Source organism: Populus trichocarpa, chromosome 1, assembly GCF_000002775.5.
Source record: "Populus trichocarpa isolate Nisqually-1 chromosome 1, P.trichocarpa_v4.1, whole genome shotgun sequence".
Lineage (NCBI taxonomy): Eukaryota > Viridiplantae > Streptophyta > Magnoliopsida > Malpighiales > Salicaceae > Populus > Populus trichocarpa.
The window spans coordinates 45,646,192-45,672,633 of NC_037285.2; the positions used below are offsets into that span (position 1 = coordinate 45,646,192).

General features: G+C 35.1%; 2 protein-coding genes and 1 pseudogene across 6 annotated transcripts in view; 1 reads left to right on the forward strand and 2 right to left on the reverse strand.

Moving 5' to 3' along the window:
* The window catches only part of LOC18096055 (uncharacterized), a 691,470-nt gene that overhangs the window by 452,312 nt on the left and 212,716 nt on the right, over positions 1 to 26,442 (reverse strand). The gene's annotated exons all lie outside the window — the stretch shown is intronic.
* On the forward strand, positions 216 to 1,883 carry LOC7459150 (N-alpha-acetyltransferase MAK3). 5 transcript variants are annotated; one of them, XM_024611824.2, is made up of 4 exons: positions 216 to 454; positions 543 to 666; positions 1,064 to 1,119; positions 1,791 to 1,883. In XM_024611824.2, exons 1-4 carry the CDS (start codon positions 269 to 271, stop codon positions 1,794 to 1,796), a joined length of 372 nt encoding a protein of 123 aa, XP_024467592.2. In that variant the 5' UTR covers positions 216 to 268; the 3' UTR covers positions 1,797 to 1,883. The 5 variants fall into 5 exon arrangements, with proteins under 5 accessions (XP_024467592.2, XP_024467587.2, XP_052304544.1 ...); XM_024611819.2 differs by having other exon boundaries at positions 1,064 to 1,883; XM_052448584.1 differs by lacking the exon at positions 1,791 to 1,883 and having other exon boundaries at positions 904 to 1,664.
* LOC112326321 (small nucleolar RNA R71) lies at positions 4,594 to 4,704 on the reverse strand (annotated as a pseudogene).

Genomic DNA, 26,442 nt, shown 5'->3' on the forward strand with positions numbered 1-26,442 from the left:
ACTAGGAAGAAATGCAAATCTAGAATATAAAAAAAAAAAAATTATTAGTAATATTATTATTATTATTATGGGCCTGTTGATAAACTAGCACGAAATCCAGAAATGGATAATGCTCGTAAGCCCAACACAAAGCAATACCCAATGCCAATGGAGTCCAGCTAAAGAAGTAGAAAGGGCCGAAGGGAATCTTTTTATAAGGAAGCTGCTACATTTTCAAACAAGAAGTAGAACCCTTCGGTTATAGTCGTCAAGAAACAGAATAACAACAATGGACGCAGTTCAAGAAAGAGAGAAAAAAGAAGAATTCGATGCATCAGAGATTGAATACGTTAGCTATGGTGGTGAGCATCACCTACCATTAATCATGAATCTTGTCGATCAAGAACTTAGTGAGCCTTACTCCATCTTTACCTACCGTTACTTTGTTTATCTTTGGCCACAACTTTCTTTCTTGGTAGGTGTGATTCTTTTCTTCTTTTATGTTGTTGGGATTTTTTTTTGGTGTTGTAACTGTGTTTTTGTTGGTGGGTTTTCAATTTCAGGCGTTTCACGAAGGCAAATGTGTAGGGACTGTTGTTTGTAAGATGGGGGATCATCGGAATTCAACTTTTAGAGGTTACATTGCTATGTTAGTTGTCATCAAACCTTATCGAGGAAGAGGCATTGGTAATGGCTTCTTTTTTTTTTCATTTTGGGATTTTGTGCACAGTTTTAGGTTGTGTTGGATTATATATGTGAATCTTGGATTGGTTTTTAATGTACTATATATTTATTGGAAACAAGAAAGGAAAGGGGGTGAGGGTTTTCAAGACATTGGACATGCATTGTTAACATTAATGGTAGAAATATGGATGTTTGGAATGATTATGTGTATAAACTGGCTGCATTTGATTTGAACTCAAGGTCCATTCTTTGTTTTCCTACACTTGGGATGGCATTTACAAAGGATTGGATGTGGGCTTTGATAGTTTTTGGCTTTGTGTTGATATATCGTGTTTTTCTTGTTAATTGTATTGTGTATGGGTACGTTGTAATTTCCAGTGAAATTCTCTCCATACTGCAGCTACTGAACTTGTTACCAGATCTATTCAAGTGATGATGGAATCTGGATGCGAAGAGGTTTGTCAAGTTTTAGTTGGTGTACCTTTTGGTTTGTACTCATCTAAATGTAGCATGTGATTCATACAACTATATCACAAAGGAAGTATGGATTTTTTATCCTCAAGCTTTATTTGTACTTTCCATGGTACCGAATGAGCATATAGGAGAGTAGAAATAACTACATTTCCTAAGCATTACCACCAAACGTTGGAGCTCTGTTTGGGGCTTGGAACAGCATGGGAAACAAAGGAGAATTATGAAACTGCTTAAGTGGTTACCTTCACTGCCAATTATAGTAGAGTAGAAATAGTTTTCCTTTCTACTCCATTGTGCTCTTTGATCTCAAACCAAAGGGAAAAATAAGCTTTCCTCTCGAGTTTGACTGGCAACTTGGCATGTGTGTAAATGGTGATGCCGTATCTTTTATTCACACCTCCAAAAACCTTTTCTTCTGAAATTTCTTGGTGTTTGTGCATTACCACCATGTCTCTTAGACACTTCATGCTTCATGTGTTATTTCAATTCCATCTCTCCTCTTAGTTACCTCATGCTGCATGTGTTATTTCAATAACAGTGTTTTAACACCTACGTGTCACAATTTAACCATATTCTTAAATATTGTCCATAGAAGCCAATAATTTGTGAGGCCTTGGCTTTGCTGATATTCCTTGTGTTTTTGAATGATGCAGCTATGACTAAAACAGCCAATCTCTCTCTGTTCACTCTCAAAATATTTGATTGAGGCAAAGATCAAGTCTAATAAACCAAAAATGCTTCAGCAATGGTTTGGTACAATGGGTATGATGGTGACTTGAGACAATAGTGGGTTACTTACCATAACAGCCAATGAAACACAGTCAAACCAAGAAAATCCCAAATGTTAAAACAATGTCCATGCGTCTCTCTCTAATGGCTGCAGGATATATAACATTTGATTTGCGTTGAATGGTAGGTGGGTTGCTCAATCGAGTCAGCTGCATGCCTATTCTAGTCAAAAGGCTTAAGAAAGTAGCAATACTATTTTAAATACTATTTTAAAAGTGTTTTGTTGCTACGACTTCTTGGAGGTTGCGGCACCAATCATTTTAATAACCAGAATTATTTTGATAATTAAGCAACCAAGCATTTGGGATATGATATGATGATATGAGCTACATGAACATTGCACCTCTTCAGTTAAGTTGATCTAATTGGCATTGTCTAATAGAAATGCGTCAACATATTATACCTCATACATGTAAAATATTATGAAAAATTAAAATTCAAATTACGTTAATGTTTTTACTGTAGCCAATTTAATGTTCACCCTCTCACATTTCATGGTAGATTTCAGTAGTAATATTTTTGAAAAGTTTCAATTTGATCCTTAAATTTTTATTTTATAGAATTAAGCTCTTTTTAGCTCAAATTGAAGGCCAATTGCATATTTTTTTGGGGTGAGGGTTGAATTAAAAGAAAGAGGGCTTAAGTGAAAAACAAGGGTAACATAGGTAACGGCTCTGCAATTTGTTGAAAAGTTCATTTTAGTCCCTTATTTTTTTTAAGCTCTTAGGTAATCGGTCCTTATAAATTTTAAACATTACATTTTGATAGCATATTTTATTTTCCTCTTTTTTAGTGGATGAGAAAGATAAGATTACTAGATTTCAACTTAGAAAGAGAGTTGTTATTAGGAACGATTACAACTAGTAAAATGATTAATTTTTGTGTCAAATGATTTCATATAATGAACGGAGTTAAGATTAAGTGTTTTCTTACCTCGAAAACATCTAAACAAATAGAATTGAGCTTTAAAAGATTTTTTGTTTTTGATTGATTATGAATTTTAAAGTGTTTTTTTTAAGGCCATAACTTTTGTTAGAAAGCTGAGACAATTGCCCACAACTTTCATGAGTAAAATGGGCTCCAATTCTGATATTAGCAATGATGTTTTGGCCAACCAACAATATCAATAACCAACCAACAATGTCAAAAACCAGCCATTAAGTCAATGATTGGCCACCAACTATTTTCTTTGTCAACCAATCAGTAGTTCTGAATTTTAGCCTATAAAAGAAGGTATTTGCCATGTATTTAGTCATCTTGGTTTTCAGATCAAGATCATGTTCTTGTTTTCTTTCTTTATATTTTTATAATGCTTAAGTTTTGCTTTCATTAATCTCTTGTTTATGCTTTTCATCATAACTATGTTCTTATCTAGTTTATTTATGTTCTTCTTCATTATATTTAGCTAAGTTTATTATGTCAAGGTAAAAAGGTTTCTCTAATGGTGTTAGAATATGTATAATATAAACTCAACATGGACTTTAATGTTTATATCCAAGAAAGTTTGCTATTAACATGTCTTATCTTTTTATCTTACTAATTATTAATATCTTGCTTGTTAAATGACTATCTAGATTTATGTTGTATAACACTTGATACATCAAATGCTTGATCATTCATAGTCTTCGGCCAACATCGTTGTTATGAGAGGAACTTGATTTGTTGTTAACATAAGTTAGCATCATGAATACCTGATAATATTTAAAAGTATTGATGTTACTTAAATAAGATAATTAATATGATCATGTTAACACTTTGTAATGAGCCATTAACGATAAATCATCCGATTGGAACCTTCTTTATGTGTGGTTTCCAATTGAGTAATAAAAAGAGTTTATATTATATTTATTTAAAATACCATCAGTGGATCCTCTAACATTGATAATTGTTTTTATCATTGTTTAATATTTTCATCATTATCACATCTCAGAGTTCTCTTCAACATCAATATCATTATTATTATTTATAATTTATATAGTTCACCTCTCTATGGTTCGACCCCGGTCTTGCCGGGTTATGTATTACTTTGACACTCCTGCACTTGGAATAAGACATCAACTATTTGATCGTGTCAAGTTTTTGGCGCCGTTGCCGGGGAGGTAAGTTATTGAATAAATTATATATTTTATTTTCTTTTCACTTTTATTTGTTTCTCTAATTTTTTTTTTCTTCTTTTTCTTTGTTTTTCTTTCTTTCTGCACTTGCATGAGAGTTTGGACACGTACATTAAGTGGTAGACTTTCTAGGAAATCCTCATTTTTTCAGAAAACATGGCCGACGAAGATAACGAGTCAATTCATAATAAGAATAATCGTATTAGAACAGTTAGAGACTACATGAATCCAACAAGAACAAGTGCATGATTATGTATAGTTTTTCCTCCTGATGCATCTCATTTTAATTTTAAGCCAGGTATTATTCAACTTTTACCTACTTTTCTTCGCTTAGAATTAGAAAATCCATACTTGCCTTTAAGAGAATTTGAAGAAGTTTGTAACACCTATAATGACTTAAATTGTAGCATAAACACCATCAGATTAAAGTTTTTCCTTTTTCATTAAAAGATAGAGCTAAAACATGGCTACAAAATCTTAGGTTAGGATCCATTCGTGCTTGGAATAAAATGCAACAATAATTTTTAAAGAAGTTTTTCCCTTCTCATAGAACAAACTCTTTCAAAAGATAAATCACCATTTTCAATCAAAAACCAGGAGAAATATTTTACAAGTGTTGGGATAGATATAAAGACTTGCTTAATACCTGTCCTCATCATGGTTTTGAAACATGGAGATTGGTTTCACAATTTTATGAAGGGTTAACACCTAAAGATAGACAAATTATGGAATTGATGTGCAATGAAACTTTTGAAAACAAAGACCCTGATAAAGCAATGGAGTACCTAGATTTGCTAGCTGAAAATGCTCAAAATTAGGACACTACATGCAGTTGTGAGGCACCAGGTAAAACTTAACCTCATACATTTAGTGGAGGCATGTATAACCTTAGGAAAGATCATGACCTCCAAGCCAAATTTGCATCTTTAGCTAGAAAAGTTGAGGCACTAGAATTAAAAAAGAGTGGTCAATTAAAATCTGTTCAAGAAATTGTGTGTCAAACTTGTGAAACTAATGAACACTCAACCAATGATTGTCCAACTTTGCCTTCTTTTAATCACCAAAATTTCAGTTGGAAGAGTAGTAACAATAATGCGCAAACTTCACAACCACCATTTCAAGCACATCATAATTTTAAAAATTCTCATGGATATGCACCTCCTTATGTTCCCCATCCTAGAAGAAATCTTGAGGAAACATTGTATGCATTCATTGAAAAGCAAGAGACAATCAACACTCAACTTGCTTAAAACATGACAGATTTTAAAGATACTCTTGCAAAATTCACATATGCTCTAAGTTTTCAGGAGAAAGGTAAGTTCTCATCTCAACCACAGCAAAATCCCAATAGGAAATACAATGCAAATGCAAGTACTTCTAGAAGCCAACACATAGATCAAGTCAAATCAGTCATTACTATCCACGGTGGTAAGGTTATTGAAAAACCAATTTTTGAACCTTGTGAGAAAGATGATGAGTCAATCTCTAAGGGTAATTAAGGAAAGGGTTAAACCTGAACATTGCAAAGAAAAGACTGATTCCCCACTAATACTTCCATTTCCTCATGCTATGACCAAACAAAGGGAAGTCAATCACGATTCTGAAATTTTTAAAACTTTCAAATAGGAAGAAATCGAGGATGAAAAAGGCACCGAAAATATTGTCGTGGATCATTTGTCAAAATTGACAATAGATTCGATATCTGACATCACACTAATTGATGATTACTTTCCAGATGAATCTTCACTTTCTATTGCTTCAATACCTTGGTCTGCTAATATTGATAATTTTCTTGCTTCAGGATTTTTGCCAGCTCATTTGGATACCCAAGATAAAAGAAAGTTCTTGAGCGACGTGCAGAACTTTTATTGGGATGACCCTTACTTATTCAAATATTGTCCTAATCAAATATATCAAAGATGCATTTCTGACAATGAGGTAAGTGGTTTCATAAAATTTTGTCACTCTGAAGCATGTGGGGGTCATTTCTCATCAAGAAAGACGACTGCAAAAATCTTACAATGTGGATTCTACTGGTCCATCATGTTCAAATACAAATATGCATTCTGCAAAACCTGTGAAAATTGTCAAAAGGTGGGATTTATTTCAAAACATAGAGAGTCTTTAGATAATCTTCTATTGACTCTTAAGTCTCATCGTAATGGAGATGTGCATCGTGCAATTCATGATTTATAGCCCCATTTTCATAAAGAACATGATCGACTTAGTCTTGAGAATCTGACTAAAAAAGACCCTGTTTGTCAGTTTTTAAGAAAACTGGATGGGAAGCGTATCCCTGACCCATAGAGAGTGTTTAAGCCATTCTTGGACGTAAAATCAAGGGAAGATGTGAGCCACGATCACAACTACGATTTAAGCCTTAGGTTGCAAAAATTTATGTATTTTGGTTTTATTAATAGCATAATATTTGTGTTCTGTTGTTTCTTATATTTGTTTAAGTGTGTTTTAGGTTTGTTTGTAGTCGCTATTTTAGGTGATGTCTTCTATATTCTATCTTTCTGCCTTAAAACATTGAGGACAATGTCTCATTTTGTTTGGGGGGAGAGGGTAGTAGTTGACAAAAAAAAATATTACTAATTGTGTTTTCTATTATTAAAATCATTTGCAAAACTGTTGTTACTAGGATGGCAGAGTAAAGGAGGAACTTTAATAACTCTTGAGACGCATCTTAGTAAACATTTTTAACAAAGTCTATCAGAATACTTCTTGAAATATTCAGGTTTACAAACTCTTGTATTGTTATCACTTGATTATGCTCATATACTCATTTAATAAATATTCCTCAACCTTTATTTTCACACACACACTTTAACATATGATTGTGGGTTGCACATTGGATTATTACATTATTTATGTTCTTTTGTTAAAGGTAACAACTAAGGGAAAGGGATAATATATAATATTCAAAAAAATAAACAAAACAAAAACAAAAGCAAATTGATAATAAAATGAATAAATGAAAAAAGTAGATAAGTTTGGATTCGTAGCCTCCTGACTTAAGCAATTAAGCTCGAAGGGGTGTTTTAACACCTAGTACCCTAAAGTCAACTGACTTGGGAGCTATTGGCCCAGTGCTTGTTACATGGGTTGAGGAGAAAGCTTAAGGGAATCAAACATTGCACTATCTACGTATCAGTATCTGCAACCCGAGTTACTAAGCTCGTAGGGGTGTCTCAACACCTGATGCCCTAAGACCAACTAGTTTGATAGTCATTAGCCGAAAGCTCGTTACATGGGTTAAAGATGCATTGTGTTTTAAGTTATATGTATATATACCAAAATAATAATAATAATAATAATAATAATAATAATATAAATATTAAAGATAAATTAAATTTTTATTAATAATAAATATATATTTAATTGAATATAATAAAATCAAGTATAAAAACAGACGATAGATGATGTGAGAACTCAATCCCATTCCATTTCAGAATCAAAATGGGGAATATTTCCCGGCTCAAAGGTTGCAAGAAAGTTATTGATGTGGCATGTGTATATTGAATTCTTCGTTTCGAACAGATCCATTATCCCGCTTGACAAACTGAGAGATGAAAAAAAAAAAAAAAAACCCATGATTAATAAACCAGAGAAAAGGACTCATCAATGGTTTAATTTTCAATTTCAAACAACATATTACATACATTGCAAAAGTCAAGATTTTTATTTATAGAATTTTGATCTTTCTTATTGCGGAGAATTTCCCATTTAACTTCATCAACATATATTATGCTATTAATTATATAAAAAAAATAAAGATTTGAACTCATAATTATTGTGAATTCGTTAAAATATAAAAATATCTTAATTTAAAAACTTAATCTATCATATAAGATTTTAAAATATTTTTTATATTATTTTTTAATATTAATAAATAAATAATCATGTTCTTTGCCACACTCTTGAAACTAGTGAAAACTATTTTTCTGGGCCATCAAACGTGGGAGACTTTTTCCTAGAAAAACAACATAGGTTATTGTCAATCAAAAGATTAGCGTGACTTTACACAGCTACCAAACTTGTTGACTAATTAATATTGAATTCAAGGCTTTGATTTAGCAAAAATCAAGTTTGTGAGGCATGTGATGCAAATCTTTCCAATCTCGACCAAGCCTAATAAACCTAAAACTATATATATATATATATAGATATATAAGAAACCTAACCATCTATACTTTTCCTTCTAAATATTCATACCTCTTCAACTTTATTATACATTTTCATGATAATCACTTGAAACTACAAGAGAGGATTAAATTAACCATACGAGCTGCCAATGAAACACAGTCAAACCAAGAAAAATCCCAAATGGCTTACAATTCCATGCATTTCTCCATAGACTGCGAAGGATATATAACATATGATTTCCATGCATGGTAGGTTAAGGTTTGCTCAATTGAGTCAAATTCCCATGCAAGTCAAAAGGCAAGGAAGTAAGCAGTGATACTTGAAAAAATGTTTTGTTAATTATACTACCACAATCTTGGAGGCTGCAACACGATTTTAACTAAGAAAATTGATCGAGTAATTAATTATCTAGCTAGTCTTAAAACCTTATATTATATTGTGTCATTTTCGTATTATACAAGCACACGTACGTCTAGTTAACTTGTTTGAATTTCATTTGGTCTCCGATATTATTCTCCCAAAGTTTGTAAGCTTATCATTTTAATAATCAAAATTACTTAATTTGATAATTAGTCAACCACACATTTTTGAATATCGTTAATTAAATGATGATGTGAGCTCCAATTGCATTGATTTATACGATCTTGATGTGAACGGTGTGGTCGAGATTCTTTAATATACTTAGACATTAGATTCTTTATATATATATATATATATATATATATAGTAATGGATTTCTTTGAGTAGTCTACATATTAATTGAGATTAGATTTTTTTCTCGAGTGATCTCGAATGAATTTCATAACTTTTCTTGAATGCTAACTCTAAATTTTGAATATAAAAAGTCAAAAAACGAAACAAATCCCTTTTAAAATGGCGAAGTGAGCTAGATATGTGGAATGTGCATCTTTAGAATTCAACTTACCATGTTGTTGAAGGGGAACAATCTAATGTTTTGGAACCACCTTTGTGAACTTGGCATACATCAATATATCTACTTGAATTAAAGGGGTTGCCCAGATTGATTGTTAAGAGTTTTTTTTTCCTTAGATTTAAGTTTTTTAACTTGGCATATATCATCGAGGAGAATTTATTAAATTCTTTTGAAAATATTAGGCTAATATAGGAAATATGTCTTTAAAAATCACTAAAAAATTAATTCTAGTTTACATGCAACTTGTCCGTCAGAAAAGATACAAGTCATTTGTGTAACTTAGGGAAACTTCTCATATATTATCCCGGATTATTTCTCGTACTATACTGTGAATTGAATTAAGTTTTTTTTAATGTAAAAAAAATAATTTAAGCCATGAAGAACTATTTAGTATTATTATTAAATCTGGTTTAGTGTGTCAAACTTGAAAACTCCTGACCGAACTCCTTATTTAGTCATATTTCAAATTAAATCATGTAAAATTGTTCTAACGTGACCCAATCAACTTGGTGGATATAAAGGCTAAAAAATAAAAGAAAAAATAATGACCAAACTAAAAGTAGAGAGAGAGAGATCAAGAGCGCGAGTCTAAAAACAACATGAATAATTAGTAAAAATATAGTTTGACTTTTAAAAAAATTTCAAGATGACTTTTTTTAAAACAATCAAACGGTGATATATTGGATCGATCCGGGTTAACCTGTCAAACTTGTGACTAAGATCATGAACTCCACTAGATCTAATAACAATTAATTATATGATAAAAAATATGAAGACCAGTTCAAAACCAACTAAATATTGAATGAAAAAAAATGAAAAAACAAATTAAAAAAAATACAACAAAAACCCAATGTTAAAGTATGAAACTTGAGAGAGAGAAAAATACAGGACATGTGCATGAAATTGGATTATAACACCCAAAAAAAAATCTTAGCATTGTAAAGATATTTTAAGCCTTTAACTCAGGAAAACAAAATGAAATTTTTTCTCTGCATTTAATATCAGTAATCTATGTTGGCATTTTAATCTCATGGTTAAATTCAATTTGTTATTTAATACATTCATATACATTACACATATCATACAATAATGATTGATGTTTTTAATTCTTATCAAAATTTCAGCAAAGTCTTCTTTGTTCAAGTAACCAAATAGTTTTTTTCTTTTTTAAAAACCTTGTATAACGATCAAGGAGAGTTTCGAATCCCGCACACAACAATCCAGAAGTTATATCTTGTTCATAAATCCATCCTAGAAACTTTATCTATCGAAGCTCACCATAAGGTTTTATTAATGGTAAAGGCCTATTCCACGTATCCTACCCTATACTATTAATTTATCAAGGGTAAATTATCATTTGTACTCTTAGCTCTATATGTTCCTTAAGGAATACAATCCTTTACTAGTATTGCCCTACAATTTTAAATAAGTATAATTAATGATTTTTTTATTTCTATTTTTCATAATGAATCTTTAACATTGATTTAACTTGATTTAGTTTGAGCCAACATATCATTAGTCGTTCATCTTACAACAAACTTTTATGTACACATGTCTTCACATGCATCAATACACTTATCTGTCCCTTGGATACAAGCATAGATGTCCATGTTCTTGTCCCATTGGGCCACTGATTAGTACTTAAAAGTGCATTCTCATTAAAGCTGTATATCATCATATTGCACTAAAGTATCATTAAATTCCTTAACTAAAGTATCATTAAATTCCTTAACTAAAATATGTTTTATAATAACAAGTCTGATAATATAATATATCTTTAATTTATGGTAAATGATTGTTTTGAATGCAGGTATATCTCACAATTGAAAGGATTGATTGATGTGATTAACTATTGAAAGTGAAGAGATAAAAAGAGGACTAAACTTAGAGAAAAGATGCTGGTTCAATTCAAACTGGAACACCATTCGGTTATTAGGTTATAACTGGAGCTGTAAACCTTGGATTTAGGTCTGCTTTATAGTATGGAAAGCTACGACATGGACCTAAAACTTTTATGCGGAGTTCAAGACTCAATTCTGCCATTTTCAAATTCAAATCTTAGCATCAACGAAGAAGTCGAAATCTGTCATGCAGCTCAGACACTGTTCGGTTTTCAGCTCATATCTCGAGTTCTAGAAGTCCAAATGAGCTCTGGTTTTTTTTGTTAGAAAGCTGAGACAATAGCCCACAACTTTCATGAGTAAAATGGGCTTCAATTATGATATTAGCAATGACATTTTGGCCAGCCAACAATATCAATAACCAACCAACAATATCAATAACCGGCCAACAATGTCAAAAACCAGCCACCAAGTCAATGGTTGGCCACCAACTATTTTCTTTGTCAACTAATCAGTAGTTCCGAATTTTAGCCTATAAAAGGAGGTATTTGCCATGTATTTAGTCATCTTGGTTTTCAGATCAAGATCTTGCTTTCTTTCTTTATATTTTTGTAATGCTTAAGTTTTGCTTTCATTAATCTCTTGTTTATGCTTTTCATCATAACTATGTTCTTATCTAGTTTATTTATGTTCTTCTTCTTCATTATGTTTAGCTAAGTTTATTATGTCAAGATAAAAAGGTTTCTCTAATGGTGTTAGAATATGTATAATATAAACTCAACATAGACTTTAATGTTTATATCCAAGAAAGTTTGCTATTAACATGTCTTATCTTTTTATCTTACTAATTATTAATACCTTGCTTGTTAAATGACTATCTAGATTTATGTTGTATAACACTTGCTACATCAAATGCTTGATCATTCATAGTCTTCGGCTGACATCGTTGTTATGAGAGGAACTTGATTTGTTGTTAACATAAGTTAGCATCATGAATACCTGACAATATTTAAAAGTATTGGTGTTACTTAAATAAGATAATTAATATGATCATGTTAATACTTTGTAATGAGCCATTAACGATAAATCATCCGATTAGAACCTCCTTTGTGTGTGGTTTTCAATTGAGTAATAAAAAGAGTTTATATTATATTTATTTGAAATACCATTAGTGGCTCCTCTAACCTTGACAACTGTTTTTATCATTGTTTAATATTTTCATCATTATCACATCTCAAAGTTCTCTTCAACATCAATATCATTATTATTATTTATAATTTATATAGTTTACCTCTCTGTGGTTCGATCCCGGTCTTGCCGGGTTATGTATTACTTTGACACTTCTGCACTTGGGATAAGACATCAACTCTTTGATCGTGTCAAGTTTTTGGCGCCATTATCGGGGAGGTAAGTTATTGAATAAATTATATATTTTCTTTTCTTTTATTTTCTTTTCACTTTTATTTGTTTCTCTAATTTTTGTTTCTTCTTCTTCTTTTTCTTTGTTTTTCTTTCTTTCTGCACTTGCAAGAGAGTTTGGATACGTACATTAAGTGGTAGACTTTTTAGGAAATCCTTATTTTTTTCAGAAAACATGGCCGACGAAGATAACGAGTCAATTCATAATGAGAATAATGAGAATAATCGTGTTAGAACACTTAGAGACTACATGAATCCAACAAGAACAAGTGCACGATCATGTATAGTTTTTCCTCCTGATGCATCTCATTTTAATTTTAAGCCAGGTATTATTCAACTTTTACCTACTTTTCTTCGCTTAGAATTAGAAAATCCATACTTGCATTTAAGAGAATTCGAAGAAGTTTGTAACACCTATAATGACTTAAATTGTAGCATAAACACCATCAGATTAAAGTTTTTTCCTTTTTCATTAAAAGATAAAGCTAAAACATGGCTATAAAAGCCGTGAGAAAGCCAAAAAGGCATAAGAGCTCAAGAAACTCAAAATGCTAGGGGGCATACTCAAATCACTAGAAAAAGTGACTTCCAAGATAAAATGAGTATGCCTTAGCAAAGCAATAAAAAAGAAAAAAATAGTAAATCAAAGAAGAGCGGCAAAAGAAAATATGAATGACGTCAAGAGTCAAACTGTTGATAGTGATCCTCAGTCTTTGAAACCCTGAAACACTCTTTGAGCCTTATGAATCCTTTTCTTTCATAGCCAAAAACCACAGCCTACGTTACGTGCCTGTAAAAGTCCTTTCTAATCAAGCAAGCAAGCAACTTGGAACAATAAACAATGCTCTCAAAATGCAAAGAATACTTTTTCATAAGATTCATGACATCAAGAATAAACTACTCATTATTATTCATGCTGATAAAAATGAATGTTCAAAAAGAGACAAGTTTTTTCTCAAATAAAACCTCGAGCTTTTTTCTCGAGCCCTTCACTTTGAAAACCCATAAAAACAAAAGGTCATCTCATGACGTATTTTCACCGAAGACCTCATTGCCAAACACAAGAGCAAATAATTTCTTTTCCAAGAAAGAAAATAACCAAGGAGTTGCAAGATTTCAAAAGCAAATTGTTTTAGATTCACATCAAAATAATTTTTGTTTTCAAAATGCGAGATCAAGATTTCAAGATTCATTCTAGACCCATATTCCTTCACCAAACTGAAAAGGAGAGAAATGAGAGAATGGCCTCTTAAAACCATTTACCTATGTCGCTGACAGAGCACACTTAGGGGCAATACAAGGGGGCAACATTGTGTTTAGAAGGAAAAATTCTAATTTCCTTCAACCAGACAAGGGGGCATTTTGGTTTACAAAACACAGCTTGATCCTTTCAGCAAGTGACATCGAATGTTTCTAACAGTGAAATGAGGAGTAATGAGTGGTCCCCTCAAATTATTTGACAAGTCAGAAAATCTTTAGCAAGCAAGTCGGTCACGATGGGCACCACAAAAGCTGAGTTGTGCAAACAAATCTGGAAATAGACTTACATGGGCCAACTCGAGTGGACTAGAAGCCAAACAATGAAGATGACCCAAATCAGAGATAGCAAGTCCTCATCAATCAAGCAACAAGAAGACAAAGAAGAAATGGGGGGCCTATATTTCAAATCAGGTAAAGATGTATGCATATCATCTAAACTTTGAGAAATTGGACAATGAGATTTGCAAATCTCATTAGAGAAAATTCCAACGGAATCCATCAAGTGGAAGGCCAACTTGAAATGGCCAGGATTGAAATTGCTTTTGAAAAATTTTCACTTTTGAGAATTTTTCAACCTGGGCAGGTCGCCCACGAGAATTAGGCCCTCTGAAAAATCTCTATGTTTTTCCACCTCCTTAAAATGCGCCTTCGAGCCTTTGATCATCATTTTTAGGGCGCTTTCAAGTCCTTATCTCCTTTCAAGTGCGCTTTCGAGCCCTTGGCCATCCAAGGTATTGCGTTTCTTAACCCTACCTCCCTTTTCGAGAACACCTTCGAGCCTGACCTCCCTTCAAATGCACCCTCGAGCCTTTGATCATCATTTTTAGGGCGCTTTCAAGCCCTCGGTTTCCTCTTCGAGCGCCTTTGAGCCCTCGCTTTCCTCTTGGAGTGCCTTTGAGCACTCGTTTTTCTCTTCGAGCGCGCCTTTGAGCCCTCGCTTTCCTCTTCGAGTGTCTTTGAGCACTTGCTTTCCTCTTCGAGTGCCTTTGAGCACTTCATTTTTTCTTCGAGCGCGCCTTTGAGCCCTCGCTTCCCTTCGAGCGTGCCTTTGAGCCCTCGCTTTCCTCTTCGAGTGCCTTTGAGCACTTGCTTTCCTCTTCGAGTGCCTTTGAGCACTTCATTTTTTCTTCGAGCGCGCCTTTGAGCCCTCGCTTCCCTTCGAGCGCGCCTTTGAGCCCTCGCTTTCTCCCTTCGAGCGCGCCTTTGAGCCCTCGCTTCCCTTCGAGCGCGCCTTTGAGCCCTCGCTTCCCTTCGAGCGCGCCTTTGAGCCCTCGCTTTCTCCCTTCGAGCGTGCCTTTGAGCCCTCGCTTCCCTTCGAGCGCGCCTTCGAGCCCTCATTTTCATTTCTTTTTTTTTTACTTGGGTAGGTCACCCATCACAATGAGACCACTTCTAAAAAAAAAAAACAAAACAAAAAAAAAGGGTGGATCGTCTTCCAAATGACTTGTTTCTTGATTTCTACATCTCTTTGTAAAGGTCGTGTGTTAATCTACTATTTTCAAAGTTTTCAAGGCTGCAAAAAAAAACAAAAAAAAGTGGGTCGTCTTCCAAATGACTTGTTTCTTGATTTCTACATCTCTCTGTAAAGGTTGTGTGTCAATCTACTATTTTCAAGGTTTTCAAGACAAAAAAAAAAGAAAAAAAAGCAAAAGTTCTGTTTGTATCTACTTTTCTTTATAAATGTACTACACAAAGCTAAAGGAAAATGAAAATTTCCAAATATCTTTGCATAGTAAATATTATAAAGAGGGGGCAACTGTCATAACCCAATTTTTGACCTATTTTAATTATTATTATTATTTTATTTACTGGAAAAAAATAAAAAAAAATGATGATGGAAAAATAATAATAATAATGATGGAAAAACAAGTAAAATGAAATAAATGAAGAATGAATTAAAATTTGGGTTAAGGGAAAAATGATTGAAAGTTTTGGGGTTTAATTAAACTTTGAAATTAATCTAATTAAGCTTGAAATTAATTTAATTAATCTAATTAAGGGTTTAATTGGAGAATTGATAAATTTTTAGACTTAATTAAGCTTGAAATTAATTTAATTCATCCAATCAAGGGTTTTAATTGGAGAATTGATAAATTTTGAGACTTAATTAAGCTTGGAATTAATTTAATTAATCCAATCAGGGGCTTAATTGGAGAATTGATAAGTTTTAGACTTAATTGGACTTTGGATTTAATTAAATTAATGAAATCAGGGACTTAATTGAAGAAATAGCAAAGTTTGGGGTTAATTGGGGATACGATTGCAGCAGATTAAAGTCCAAGGACTAACTTGTAAAAGGCGCCGAAATGCAGGGAAAATTACTGTTTAAACCAGGGGTTTAATTATAAAATTTTCGAAACTTCATGGGTCAAAGTGAAAATGGCCACTGATTATCTCCAAACGGCGTCGTTTTGAGGATGCTGTTCATCTTCTTCTCCTTTAAGCCAGTGACCGTTTCTGCTGTCGCACGGGTGCGGCGTCGCGGCAAAATAATATGATTCCCACTTTAAATCTAAAATGTAAACTTATTTGGCAAATATGGGGAGACAAGAAATTCTTGTCGTCTATTGGTCGAAAATGGAATGGGAGTCGCCACCTAGTATTTTGGTCACTAGGAACCCTAACTGGTCTCAGAGATCAGGTACGGGGACTGGTTGAGTAATGAGAAGGTATTAGCACCCCAAATACGCCTTACCTAAGGTAAGCTGCATTGTTTATTTGTCTGATAAAATTCAAGGTCTCGTTGTGTTTCCCAGTTGTTGGTATGGTTCAAGAAAAGTCCTCCTCGGTAAGGAGATCCTTATCTTATTGGGTAATTCTGGACGTGGAACCGAAAGGGGCGAAGTGCGATGGCGAACACTCACAGTGATGCTGGTGGCGGTGGAGAGGCAGCCGACGAGGGCTCATGGTGGTTCTGACGGTGGCAGTGGCTGGGAAGCTCGATGACAGCAGTTGTTTCCTCTTCTTCTTCCCCTTTGCAGACACGTTGCTTCTTCTCTTGGTTTCCTTTGTTCCCTCGGTCAACAATGTTCTTCCTTCTCTGCAGCGGATTCGTGGAGGTGCTGGTGGTGGCGGCCTGAGGAGTGGCTTGAGCGGTGGTCGGCCTTTCTTCCTTTTCTTCTCTGCGTTTTTCTTCAGCTCTGTTCTCCTCTGTTTCCCTTTTCTCCTTCTGCTTCTCACGGTGCTGTTGTCTACTGGGAGGGCAGTGGCAGCTGGAGATGATGCTGGGGGTGGTGGAGAGGAAGCCGACGATTCCTCACGGTGATTAGGAAGGTAGCAGTGGTTGATGACAGCGGCTGTTTTCTTCTTCCTCCTCCCCGTGCAGAGGCGCAGGTTGCTGCCTTTTCTTCAATGGTGCTGCAACGGGGGAAGAAGATGGTGAGCTGAAAAAGAATGACGATGTCGTGGGTAGTGCTGCTGTTTTTGTGCTCCTGGTGGCGTTGGTGTCGCGGCAGCCGGCTGTGGTCGCTCTTCCCTTTTTTCTGCTGCTTCTGTGTTACTTCTTCTCCTTGTTTCTTTCGGTTTCTCTCTTCTCTACACTCTCACAGTACCTCTCATTTCAAACTTCTCTGTATTCTTTCCTTCCTTTCTCTTTGTTCTCTCTTCTCTTGTTCAAACTTCTCTCCATCCCCCCGTCTTCCCGTGCTGGCGTTGGGGGTATTTATAGGGCAAAAGGGAGCGGGGGCGTCCCTATTGCCACCCTATGGCAGCGCATGGGGAGCAGGGCTTTGCTGCCCTGCCACAGCGCCGGGCTGGCTGGCCAATGAGCGTGGCTGGCAGGGCGCGGCTCCCTCGGTGTATCATCATGAGAGGGTGTGGGGTTTCGGGAGGTGGCAGGCATGTGGCGTGTAGGGTTCATTGAAGAAAGAAGAAAAAACTGCCTTCCCCTGCTGCACGTCCAGGGGAAGGAGAAAGGGGAACAGTGTCGTTCAAAACGACACTGTTCTGCCTCTTTTCTTTTTTTTTAACACATGAAATGACACCGTTTTATACAAAACGCGCCGTTTCATTTAAAGGCGGTGCCAACATTTGTTTTCCAAATCAGTCCTTAATTTATCCTTTGTTCTTTTAAGTCCTCACAATGTAATTTTGATTTTAAGAATTAATTCAATTGCATCCCTGCTAATTTCAGTCTCCGCCCCTATAGTTGGCCGTGCTTTTCACTTCAGTCCTTGGCCTCTGATTTATGCAATTGGACCCCTAATTTGACCAAATCAACTCTTAAAAATTATAATTTGACCCCAGAACTTTAATTTCTTCCAATTAAAGCTCAAATTGACTTAAAAATCAATTTTCTTGCAATCAAACCCTCTATAAATTCAATTAAACCTTCAATAAAATCCAATTAAGTCCATAAACATCCAATTTTAGACTTTTCTCTTCAAATTAAATTTTCTTTTCCCACAAGGCTCTCATCATTCAAGTATATACTGTAAAAACTTCAATCCTTGTATTTTTGAACCTCCTTAATCAATTTTTCTGATCCTTTTCTGAGTGCTCCAATCTCCTATTATTTTTTCTAATTTCTTCCAGCTATATATTTATATATTTATTTTTATTTTTGTGTGGGGACCCAAAAATGGGTTACAACATCTGCAGTAATGGAGGACGCCGAACGTTGCAGCAGTAATCGTCGTCCGTTGGCTTCAGTAATGGGCACCTTAATGGTGGTCGACCCTCAGCCTGCCGCCCGTTACCACCCGCCGAACTCTATATAAACGGAGGAGCACCGAAAAAACAGGGGTTGAAGGGTTGGAGAGAGAAGGGACGAACGAAACCAAAAGAGAGAAACCTAAAGATACCAGCCGAATTTTTAAGTGTTGTTTTAGAATCCCATACCAGAAGTGAACCCTTCCCTTACCAATACCAGCCTTAAAACAACGAAAACAGAAACAAACCGAGAGAGAGAAGACTGGAGAGACAAAAACAGTGAGGCGCATTGGCCAGCCAACACAGGAGCGCCAACCTCGTCTCCGGTTGCGCCACCCCCTTTCCCCTCCGAACAGACATAATACAGAGACGAGAAGAGAGCCACGAGCAGATTTTCGTTCCTCTGTTTCTTTGAGAAGAAACAGAGGAAGCTAAAGAAAAAGAGCCACGAACGGAGGACGAAGAAAAGAGGCTGGAGACGCAGGACACCGAGAGAAAACAGTGAGCATAAAAGGCAGGAGGAGACAAGCAGAAGGGAAGAACCTAAGCAGAGGAAAGCCACCGTGACCAGAACCATCGTTGCACCCTGCCTTCGGTGTTTCCAGAACCAGGTAAGTAGGCTTCACATCCCCCGCTTTTCATTTTAATTCACTCCCTTTACCTGCACATGCACGCGTGATTTAATTCACGCGTGCTTTATGTACCCAACCGGTCACTGGCTTGGGCCAGTGACCGGCTGGGCTGGGTCTAGCCCAGCCCATGTGGGCTGAGCTGGGCCCATCCCCAAAACAATATAGAAAAAATAAAAAAACAGAAAAAATAAAAAAAAGTAGAAAAAATAAAAAAATAAAAAATGTGTATGCATGAATAAAAATAATGTAAATTTACTGGTTTATTCACTGACGCCAGAGTCAGGAATAAAAATACCGGTTTAAATTTATATTATTTTTATTCAGTGTATTTTATTTTATTTAGCTAGAAAAATAAAAAATATGTGCATGCGTAAAAATCAATTTATTTTTATTTATTTATTCACTGGCGCTAGAGTAGGGAATAAAAAATATTGATCTAAATTTTCGTAGTTACGAATTTTTACCAACGCCAGAGTTGGAATTATGAATATTCACTGACGCCAGAGTCAGGAATATTATAAAAAATGATCAAAGCATAAACTAATAAACATTTAGCAGCAATTTAAGACAAAACAACAATGCAGTTTGCCTTAGGCATAACGTTTAAGGGGTGCTAATATCTTCCCTTTTTACGTAACCAGTCCCGAACCATAGAATCTCTGTTGACCAGTTAGGGTTCCTAGTGACCATAATACTAGGTGGCGACTCCTCAAACAAGACATTTTTCCTAAAAGAACAAGATGGCAGAAATATGTTCTTTTTCCACAATCGAGAATACTTTTTAGAGCCGCCGGGATGTCGGGTGCGACAACTAGGATGGCAGAGTAAAGGAGGAACTTTAGTAACTCTTGAGACGCATCTTAGTAAACATTTTTAAGAAAGTCTATCAGAATACTTCTTGAAATATTCAGGTTTACAAACTCTTGTATTGTTATCACTTGATTCTGCTCATATACTCATTTAATAAATATTCCTAAACCTTTATTTTCACACACACACTTTAACATATGATTGTGGGTTGCACATTGGATTATTACATTATTTATGTTCTTTTGTTAAAGGTAACAACTAAGGGAAAGGGATAATATATAATATTCAAAAAAATAAACAAAACAAAAACAAAAGCAAATTGATAATAAAATGAATAAATGAAAAAAGTAGATAAGTTTGGATTCGTAGCCTCCTGACTTAAGCAATTAAGCCCGAAGGGGTGTTTTAACACCTAGTACCCTAAAGTCAACTGACTTGGGAGCTATTGGCCCAGTGCTTGTTACATGGGTTGAGGAGAAAGCTTAAGAGAATCAAACATTGCACTATCTACGTATCAGTATCTGCAACCCGAGTTACTAAACTCGTAGGGGTGTCTCAACACCTGATGCCCTAAGACCAACTAGTTTGGTAGTCATTAGCCGAAAGCTCGTTACATGGGTTAAAGATGCATTGTGTTTTAAGTTATATGTATATATACCAAAATAATAATAATAATAATAATAATAATAATAATAATCCCAACTCAATGAAGTTAACCTTAGAAAAATATTAGAACAGAACATTGTTTTCTTCCAATAAAAGCCCCATCATCCATGTTTTCATACATTAAGCACATAAAAAGAAGGTTTATTAATATCTTGTTTAAGAAGTATAAAGCAGATATATAAATGAGAGTTTGTTTATTTGGATAGATTAATGGAAGTTAAATGATAAATGCCTTACTTTGTGGAACTTTCAAATTGTTTTTCTATTTTAACACTTTGATTACTAGGGACTAGTAATAAGCTGATTGGGGGGTGTAATTAGTACTTAAAAGTGCATTTTTATTAAGGTTTTATATTATCATATTGCACTAAAGTATCATTAAATTCCCTAACTAAAACATGTTTTACAATAACAAGAGTCATAAATTGATTAAACAAGAGTCCAAGGGTGTTTCTTAGATATTTTGGGTTAAAAATAGGTTGAAATAGGTTTTTTGGTTGAAAAAATAAGAACCCTATTCAAAAAATAATTTTTGCATTTATGTTTTGATTAATTCCTCTTCTTGGCGATCGATTTTTTTACTTATTTAGTTTTTTTAAATAACAATTATTTTTATATTATATAAATATTAAAGATAAATTAAATTTTTATTAATAATAAATATATATTTATGTGAATATAATAAAATCAAGTATAAAAACAGACGATAGATGATGTGAGAACTCAATCCCATTCCATTTCAGAATCAAAATGGGGAATATTTCCCGGCTCAAAGGTGCAAGAAAGTTGTTCGCTTAGGCTGTGGCATGTGTAGTTTTGATTAATAAACAAGAGAAAAGGACTAATCAATGGTTTAATTTTCAATTTCGAACAACATAGTACATACATTGCAAAAGTCAATATTTTTATTTATAGAATTTTGATCTTTCTTGTTGTGGAGAATTTCCCATTTAACTTCATCAACATATATTATGCTATTAATTATATAAAAAAAAAATTTAAACTCATAATTATTGTGAATTCATTAAAATATAAAAATATCTCAATTTAAAAACTTAATCTATTCGAATAAAATTTTAAAATATTATTTATATTATTTTTTAATACTAATAAATAAATAATCATGTTCTTTGCCACACTCTTGAAACTAGTGAAAACTATTTTTATGGACCATCAAACGTGGGAGATTTTTTCCTAGAAAAACAAGATAGGTTATTGTCAATCAAAAGATTAGCGTGACTTTACACAGCTAGAGCGCATTCTTGTTGACTAATTAATATTGAATTCAAGGCTTTGATTTAGCAAAAATCAAGTTGGTGAGGCATGTGATGCAAATCTTTCCAATCTCGACCAAGCCTAATAAACCAAAAACTATAATATATATAAAAAATAAACCTAACCATCTATACTTTTCCTTCTAAATATTCATTCCTCTTCAACTTTATTATACATTTCATGATAATCACTTGAAACTACAAGAGAGGATTACCATACGAGCTGCCAATGAAACACAGTCAAACCAAGAAAAATCCCAAATGGCATACAATGTCCATGCATTTCTCCATAGACTGCGCAGGATAAATAACATATGATTTCCATGCATGGTAGGTTAAGGTTTGCTCAATTGAGTCAAATTCCCATGCAAGTCAAAAAGGCAAGGAAGTAAGTAGTGATACTTGAATTATTTACTAGTACAATCTTGGAGGCTGCAACACCGATCAACACGATTTTAACTAAGAAAATTGATTGAGTAATTAATTGTCTGGCTAGTCTTAAAACCTTATATTATATTGGGTCATTTTCGTATTATACAAGCACACGTTCGTCTAGTTAACTTGTTTGAATTTCATTTGGTCTCCGATATTATTCTCCCAAAGTTTGTAAGCTTATCATTTTAATAATCAAAATTACTTAATTTGATAATTAGTCAACCACACATTTTGAATATCGTTAATTAAATGATGATGTGAGCTCCAATTGCATTGATTTATACAATCTTCATGTGAACGGTGTGGTCGAGATTCTTTAATATACTCATATGTGAGATTCTTTATATATAATATACTTAGACATGAGATTCTTTATATATATATATAGTAATGGATTTCTTTGAGTAGTCTACATATTAATTGAGATTAGATTTTTTTTCTCCAGTGATCTTAATTGTGTATCTACTACATTTGCTTGATGTGTCTCGATGAATTTCATAAATTTTCTTGAATACTAACTCTAAATTTTGAATATAAAAAGTCAAAAAATAAAACAAATCCCTTTTAAAATGGCGAAGAGAGCTAGATATGTGGAATCCCATCTGGCGATTCCCCTTTTTTATTTATTTATTTATTTATTTTTTTAACCAACATGAAATACGAGGTCGCATCTGGCGACCTCCAAATGGTGAAACACGAGATCCCTTCTGGCGATCTTCTTCAACTTGGAATCCCATCTGGCGATTCCTTTTATTCAAACGAAATATGAGGTCCCATCTGGCGACCTCCAAATAGCGAAATACGAGATCCATTCTGGCGATCTCCTTCAACTTGGAATCTCATCTGGCGATTCCTTTTATTCAAACGAAATATGAGGTCCCATCTGGCGACCTCCAAATAGTAAAATACGAGATCCCTTCTGGCGATCTCCTTTATTCAACTTGGAATCCCATCTGGCGATTCCTTTTAACCAACATGTAATACGAGGTCCCATCTGGCGACCTCCAAATAGCGAAACACGAGATCCCTTCTGGCGATCTCCTTTAATCAACTTGGAATCCCATCTGGCGATTCCTTTTAACCAACATGAAATATGAGGTCCCATCTGGCGACCTCCATCAACTTGGAATCCCATCTGAAGATTCCTTTTATTCAAAGCTGAAATACGAGGTCCCTTCTGGCGACCTCCTTTGACCAATATCGAAATACGAGGTCCCTTCTGGCGACCTCCTTTGACCAATATCGAAATATGAGATCCCTTCTGGCGATCTCAAACAGCTTGGAATCCCATCTGGCGATTCCTTTTATTCAATATGAAATATGAGGTCCCTTCTGGCGACCTCCTTTAACCAATATCGAAATACGAGATCCCTTCTGGCGATCTCAAACAACTTGGAATCCCATCTGGCGATTCCTTTTATTCGAAGCTGAAATAATGAGATCCCTTCTGGCGATCTCCTTTAATCAAAAACCAAAAAATCTATTTTGTAAATCGGTCAACCTGGAATCCCATCTGGCGATTCCCTTTAACCGATTGCTCGATGTCGTTCTTCCTGATGGCAGGGTTTGAAAATTATTATCTTCTCTTCTCGTTGTTCTAGAATCAACTCAATGATTCTTTCTTCGTCCATAATCTTGTTTGGAATGCACTAAGGTCTCCTCCTGTAACAATCCAAAAAACATATATGCAATGATTTATGATTAGATGCCATGCATGCATTCGTACCTGGTTTTGAAACATAGGCCCCATCCTTTTCTTCTAGTTCATGAGACTCCCTCTTAACATGAGCTTGCTTTTGAAGTTGTATGCTGGATTCATCTCTCGTGTTGCCTCCTATCATATTCTTGGAGAAGAAGTCTCTGACTTTCTTCATGTAGTCCTTTTCCTAAAATGTATGACTTGTCATTGCCTCTTTGTCATGCTTTTGTCAAATGCTTTAGCTTGGTTTTCAAATCTATAAGCTTCCGTACATTTTAAACACATAAAACTTTTCATGAAAACATCTCTTATTGCCCCCAGTGTAGGGGTGTGATTCTAGTCTAGGCTTTTGTATAGAGAAGAAATTCATTCAGCCGATGCTAAACTTTTTAGGTGCGATAACAACAAGACACGCACTATTGGGATTAATGCAAAAATGATTATTTGTGAGACCAATGCAGAAGGAAAGAAGTCAATGGCCAAACTTTGCTTTATTGATTTAGGAGCCTACATCAAGCATAATATCTTTTTACAGAGTCAGAATTCACAGGTCGAGCTAGGTCTTTTCCATCCATTCTAGCCAAGTTCAGCGCTCCTCCTGAGAATGCCTTCTTTACTACGTAAAGACCCTCGCAATTCGGTGCCCATTTACTTTGATCATCTCCAGGTAGTGACAAAAGTTGTTTTCGCCTTATCCTCCGGAGCCATTTTTATCTGGTTGTATCCTAAAAAACCATCCATAAAGGAATATGTGGAACTCCGGGCAGCGTTGTCCACTAAAACATCTATGTGTGGTAGAAGAAAATCATCCTTGGGACTAGCTTTACGCACACTCTAATCTTCCCTTCCTTCTTAGGCACCACAACAATGTTAGATACCTATTGTGGATATCTAACTACTTCTAGAAAGTCGGCACCCCATTGCTTCTCGAGTTCTACCTTAACCTTGATCCAGATATCCGGGTGGGCCCTCCTCAGCTTCTGTTTGACTGGTTTACAGCCTTCTTCCAACGGTATCTTGTGTACTACAATATTTGTGTCCAAACTGGGCATATCATCATAGGACCAAGCAAAGACATCTGTATATTCCTGTAATAGGGCGATCATTTTTTTGTTCTTAGTTCAGCAGTAATTAGGGTACCTATTTTCAACTCTTTCTTGAACTGATCACTGCCTACATTGACGGTTTCAAGTTCCTCTGCGGCAGGTTTCCAAGTCTGTTCTCGTTGTTCTACTAGCTTGGTGAATTCACTGATATTGCTTTCATCCTACTCTTCTTCTTCCATAGTTATCACATGTTCGTTCAAGTTTGGCCATTTATGCTGAATGTATGTGAATGTTGGAGGAGATCCGCTTTCAGGATTCCTGAAAGCGGATCGTGTTTGGTGTAAATGCATAAAAAAGAAGGCAATTTGTGAAAAGTGCATGATCTCACAATTTATTTAAAGAAAAAGGTAAGTTCCATGACAAACACGAAATTTAGCTGACAATTGAGCCTTGATTATCGACTAGAGAAAATAAAAGCAAATAAAAGCAATGACAAAAGCATGCTAAGGCAAATAAAGTTGGTTTACATTTTGAAACACTACGGGAGCTTCTTGGGTCACCCCGTTCTGAAACTTCTCACCCTGAGCCAACTTGCGCACAAAGGTCTTGGCAGAGACTTTTTCTAGTGTGTGGAAAGTCAACCGTGGCAGAGCTTCATCTTCCTTCCCCACTTGTGTTTCCTTGTCATCTCCTTCAATCTCACCTTCTTCATTATTGATAATTTTTTACCAAGGTTTTCCAACCCTTTATCCACTTGTGTCATGACTAGGCAATGGTTTTGAATTGATGTTGGGTGTGTCTTCAAATGACACCCATCCTATCTTGATGAGCTTCAACAACCTTTTCTTGAAAGCGTAGCACGTTTCAAGACCATGCCCGGGGATACCAGCGTGGTACTCGCAAGTCAACTCGGGCTTGTACCAGATGGGGAATGGTGGTTGTAGTGGTAATGTGGGGATAGGAGCTATTTGTCCGATGCTCAATAGTTTGGCATACATGTCCTTCAAAGGCATGGGTAATGGTGGTAGTTGTTCTGAAATGTATCTTGTGTTTGGTCTGTGGTGGTTGTTTTGGTTGTTTGGTTGGTTATTCGCTCGATTAGGGGAAAAAGGTTTGTTAAAGTTTATGTGGGCAACATGAGAGGTAGGTATTTGCGGGTTATATGAATCCACTATCTTGCCATTGGACCCACCTTCGAAGTTGTTAATGTGACTTTCCATTTTTCTTCAAATAAAACCCTTCGTTTGCAATGGCTCAGCTATACGCCCAACCTTAATCCCTTGCTCTATCCTTTCAGCTATGCGCACCGCATCGTAGAAATGCTGAGAGGAGCTACCCATTAAATGCTCATAATAAGGTGCCTTGAAGGTATTGGCAAACAAGGTCACCATTTCTGTTTCTATAAGAGGTGGCTGGACATGCATTGCCTCATCCCTCCACCTTTGTGCGTAGGCCCTTACCGACTCTTGGCTCCTCTTCTCCATTGACATTAGACTTGTTCTGTCAGGAGCTATTTCTATGTTAAACTTGTACTACTTAAGGAAAGCCTCCACCAAGTCTCTCCAGCTCCTGATCCTAACACTATCT